This window comes from Chaetura pelagica, unplaced genomic scaffold, assembly GCF_000747805.2.
Source record: "Chaetura pelagica isolate M959 unplaced genomic scaffold, ChaPel_1.0 scaffold420, whole genome shotgun sequence".
In the NCBI taxonomy this organism is placed as follows: domain Eukaryota; kingdom Metazoa; phylum Chordata; class Aves; order Apodiformes; family Apodidae; genus Chaetura; species Chaetura pelagica.
In genome coordinates this window covers 1150517-1155108 of record NW_009951919.1, presented here as the reverse complement: position 1 = coordinate 1155108, position 4592 = coordinate 1150517, and the positions used below count along the sequence as shown (strand labels likewise).

At 41.8% G+C, this 4592-nt stretch overlaps 1 protein-coding gene across 2 annotated transcripts in view; it reads left to right on the top strand.

The window, feature by feature from the left end:
* The window catches only part of HNRNPAB (heterogeneous nuclear ribonucleoprotein A/B), a 22670-nt gene continuing 18078 nt past the window's right edge, over positions 1–4592 (top strand). Inside the window, exons 1-6 of one of the 2 annotated variants that reach the window (XM_009995235.1) lie at positions 1–165; positions 250–408; positions 824–955; positions 2681–2789; positions 2883–3035; positions 3114–3198. In XM_009995235.1, coding sequence (XP_009993537.1) covers positions 1–165; positions 250–408; positions 824–955; positions 2681–2789; positions 2883–3035; positions 3114–3184 — 789 coding nt within the window. In that variant the 3' untranslated portion in view covers positions 3185–3198. Of the gene's footprint in view, positions 166–249; positions 409–823; positions 956–2680; positions 2790–2882; positions 3036–3113; positions 3779–4592 lie in introns of those variants that run through there. The other variant, XM_009995227.1, reaches the window with a different exon arrangement.

Sequence of the window (4592 nt, the reverse complement as noted above, 5' to 3'; positions counted from 1 at the left end):
ATGTTTGTGGGTGGCCTCAGTTGGGATACAAGCAAAAAAGACTTGAAAGATTACTTCACCAAATTTGGTGAGGTAACCGACTGCACGATAAAGATGGACCCTAACACAGGAAGATCCAGAGGCTTTGGATTTATTCTCTTCAAAGAACCTGGGAGTGTTGAAAAGGTAAATTTAAGATTCATATTTCAGATTCTTGACTTCTAGGGGAAACTTTTCAGCTTGAGTTAATCCTGTCAAACTATTTTTCAGGTTCTGGAACAGAAAGAACACAGGCTAGATGGCCGACTAATTGACCCCAAGAAGGCCATGGCAATGAAAAAGGATCCAGTGAAGAAAATATTTGTTGGTGGACTAAACCCAGAAGCCACAGAAGAGAAAATCAGGGAATACTTCGGAGAATTTGGAGAGGTCTGTAATGTTATCTTAGTAAACACTTAAACATGTAGTCTCCAATTGTCTAGTTTACTAATAATTTGCAAGTTGCACATTAACTTAATATGTATCAAGCCTTCTGTAACTGATCCAGAGGCTTTCCATCTTGAGAGCAAGGAAGACACATACTACACCCAGATGCTTCCATTGCTAGTTGAAGCCCTTTTTTTTAACTTGGATAATTTTATCTCACATTAAAATTGCTTTTAAGAGCTGTAAAATTGAAACCTCTTGTCTGAAAGCCAGTGGTAGTATAGGAAGAGTATTGCAACATTGATGTTGCATGATATGCATAGGTATGAAACTTAGTTTCTGCTTTGCTGTCTCAAATGATATGCACTTAATTGTTCTGCTGAAATACAAGTCTGAAAATAGTATTTAATGTCTTCAGATTGAAGCAATTGAACTTCCAATGGATCCAAAGACCAACAAAAGGAGGGGGTTCGTGTTCATCACTTTCAAGGAAGAGGATCCAGTGAAGAAGGTTTTGGAGAAGAAATTCCATAACGTCAGTGGAAGCAAGGTAGAAACTTTGACTTGTACATTTTTGTCCAAGTTCTCAATCATAATACTATTACAACTATCTGAAAAGATCTTGTAGACCTCTGATTTCAGGGTACCCAAATTACTACTGAGACAGCTGGCAGTTTATCACAGGGTTATGTTTTTTGCCATAAGTTCAGTTGCAGAGGCCATCAAGGTTCTTTGCCAATACTTCTGGGTTTAAGACCTGCTATGTAGTAGGGGGCTTTTGTATGTAAAGTATCTTAGTTGTGTTCATTAAATACATGTGGGAAAATTGGATTATTTATCAATCTGGCAATATAAGCCATTTCAACAGGTACATACCTGCTTTCAGCATAGAGCACACACATGAATTCAAAGCTTACAGGTGCTGTCTTTGTAAGCAGCTGGCTGAGACTGGCTCTGTGTGTCATAGGGCAGCTTCTGGTTTCTTCTCTCAGAAGCCCCCCCCTTGGTACCAAAACCTTGTCACATAAACTCAATACAAGGATCCAGAGGGGAGATGTTTGTTTATGGCAACTTGGTGAGCTGGTGATGTGAACTTCTATAAAAGATGCCCTGCACAGCTGGCTGCTCATCTGGGAGGATGGCTGATAGGGGCTCATGTGTCAAGCTAAGAGGAGGACTGGAGGCAAATGATGTGTGCTGGCTGGAAGTGTCCCTCTTCCCCTGCTGCATGGCCAGTGCTGACCGTATCCCAACTTCAAAGTCCTACTAGATCTGGTCACACTGTCTAACTCACTTAGTCTAAGGCTGGTCTTGGCAGTACAGAATAAACTTTGGCAACTCTAAGGCACTGGTAGCTTTTGTTTGTTTTTAGGAGAGATGAATGTCTAGGAGCTGAGAAATCTGTATCTGATTATCGTGTAACTATGGCTTGGTTTTGTGTCATAGTGATAATAAAAAGAGCAGGTTACCTTCAAGCTCCTGTGTGAAGAATTCCAAGCCAGGCTTGCTGAGATATTGCCATCACGGGGCATTGTTCCTTTCACAGCATCAGTAGCTTTCTTCTCTGACTGTGCAGAGTCAGGAACTAGGAAGCTGGCTCACAGCTTGAACTGCAGCTTAGGAACCTGTCTTGGAAATACCACTTTCTGGTTGCTTTTAGTTGTTCTTACTATTTAAGTGATGACTTCCAAGTGTTGGTAAGTGTACTTCACAGTCCAGCACAGATGCTCAGTGTAGAGGGTGTGTGAAGGCTGCCAGGAGCATGTGTCCTGCTGCATTTCTCAGAGCCTTTTCCATTCTGTGCAGCTCAGGGGAAGCAGTGCAGTAGCTACAGCCTTGTCTTGGAGGTTGGGCCAGGACAGAAGGCAGCCTTGTGACTCCCAGGAGTGGTGGCTGCACTAAGGTGGCCTCAGCACCCCCTCCATTGCAGAGCTGACAAAAAACAGGCACTATGAAACACTCTGACAGCAGTGGCCTGTTTTGTATGGCCAATAGTGACTTACCTGTCTTTTCCATGGGGGAAGCTGATAGTAGGGAGCTGGCAGTATAAAATACTCAGAAAGCAGTGGCCTGCTTAGAGTGGTCAGCAGTCTTTCCTCTGCCCAGGTGGCACAATTAATCTGATGTTTCTGGATATGCATTAGTCTGGGTCACATGATGGAACACAGCCTGGATCCTCCTTTGCCTCGAGTCACCTCTGGCTTTCTTAGGTGCTTAGGTTAGGTGCTGCTGCCATGAGACAGTACACACACTATTCCTTGTTTCTTATTTTCAGTGTGAGATTAAAGTAGCACAGCCAAAAGAAGTTTACCAGCAGCAGCAGTTCAGTAGTGGTGGAGGAAGAGGCAGCTATGGAGGAAGAGGCAGAGGCGGAAGAGGCGGCGGTGAGTACCACACACACTACTTTAGTATGGACACATTCTACATAAGTTGTGTGTACTAAAATGGGATTTTGTGGATGGTTTTCCCTTCTATAGCTCAAAGTCAAAATTGGAATCAAGGTTATGGCAATTACTGGAACCAGGGTTATGGGAATCAAGGATACGGCTATCAGCAAGGTTATGGTGGCTATGGAGGCTATGATTATTCAGGATATGGGTATTATGGATATGGACCAGGCTATGATTACAGTAAGTAAAGAGAACTGTATTGGGTATAAGCAAACGTACCTAATTAGCAGTTTAATGCATTTGTGTTCTTGTTCATAGGTCAAGGCAGTGCAAATTATGGGAAGACACCAAGACGTGGTGGTCATCAGAATAACTACAAGCCATATTGATCAAACTTATTCAGGTATGCAGTGGCATGGTCTCTTTTGGAAAATGACTGCATAGGTTTTGTATACAATGCTGTAGATGGATATTTCAGTTCTGTACCAAATTTAACTTTACAATAAATTTCTATGGCCTGTTAAATGTGCATCTTACTTGGAAGAGCTCCCTGGAAATGTTTTACATGTTGAATACTTACAGATAACTAGTTGTCTAGACAGTGTGGTGTGTAAATTTCAGCCTTGCTGAAGGTATTAATTAATGATTTTATTAATAGGTTAAACTGAAACTGATTTTGAGGGTCTGCTTAAAGCTGCAGCTCTGCATCTAGGGACTGCCTCTTGGAGTTAACTATGGACTCTGCATTACTCCAGTTGTACAGAATGAGATGCATCTTAGGGAACCAGTGTCACTTTCCACCTTTTTATTTTGTATTGTTTTTGTGTCATACATTTCCTGGAATGGAAGTGTTAATTTTACTGTACTTTTTGGTACCTTTTTGGAATCTAATGTATTGTAAGGTATTTTACATGTGTTCTGATTCACCATGACATGGATATTGAAGCTATCCTAGCTTTTGAAATAAAAAAGGCGTGATCTAGTGTCTTGTGCCATTCTTCAGCTTATGTCTTAGTGAAATGCCAGTCTGCTGTTCCCAGAACTTAGCTCATGGCAGCACCTTGATAGATGAGTTGTGCTTCAATGTTTTTAATCTTACAACTAGGAGGCTGTTTTGATAGTTGTGCTCATTTGCAGTTAAGTGGCAGCTAAAAACCGCAGTCACTTCTGCCTGGAAGAGAAGTGAAAGCCCCAGCTGTTGTGGAGGCTGTGCTGCTGGCTTCTGCTCTAGGCAAGCACAGAGGCTCAGCATAATTGTGTTAGTGTCTGTGTTGTAGGACTCTGCTAGGAGGAGGCAGAGGTAGAGCTTGGGAGTCTAGACAGCACTGCTGGAGGAAGCTGAGAGGTGTGCAAGAAGCTAGTTGTGCTTCCTTCAGGTGTCACTGTCTTGAGTCTGAGACTTTCCTACAGATTCTTAATAGTACAAATACCTGCCTTGAAAGACAGGTTAGACAGACCTTAAATTACCAATGCAAAGTCTGAATTTTTGCAGCCTTTTTTTTTGTGTATCAGAAAAGACTAAAGAACTTCCACTGAGGTTGTGGGAGGAAAACAAAGCTACCTCTAAAAAGGCAGCTTTTTCTGTAGAGATGAGCAACCAGCTAGAAATGATGCTCTCCCTTCTGAAGAGTTTACCCATATTTTAAGGCAGTAACTATCATGTCACTTGCCTGTCTTGCTGCAGAATAATCCCAATCTCAAATTTATAAATAAGTACTGCTGCACAAAGTAAACTTTAGAGATTTGTTGCAGTCATCAATTTGAGCTTTACTTTTAAAGATAAAATGTGACACTCTT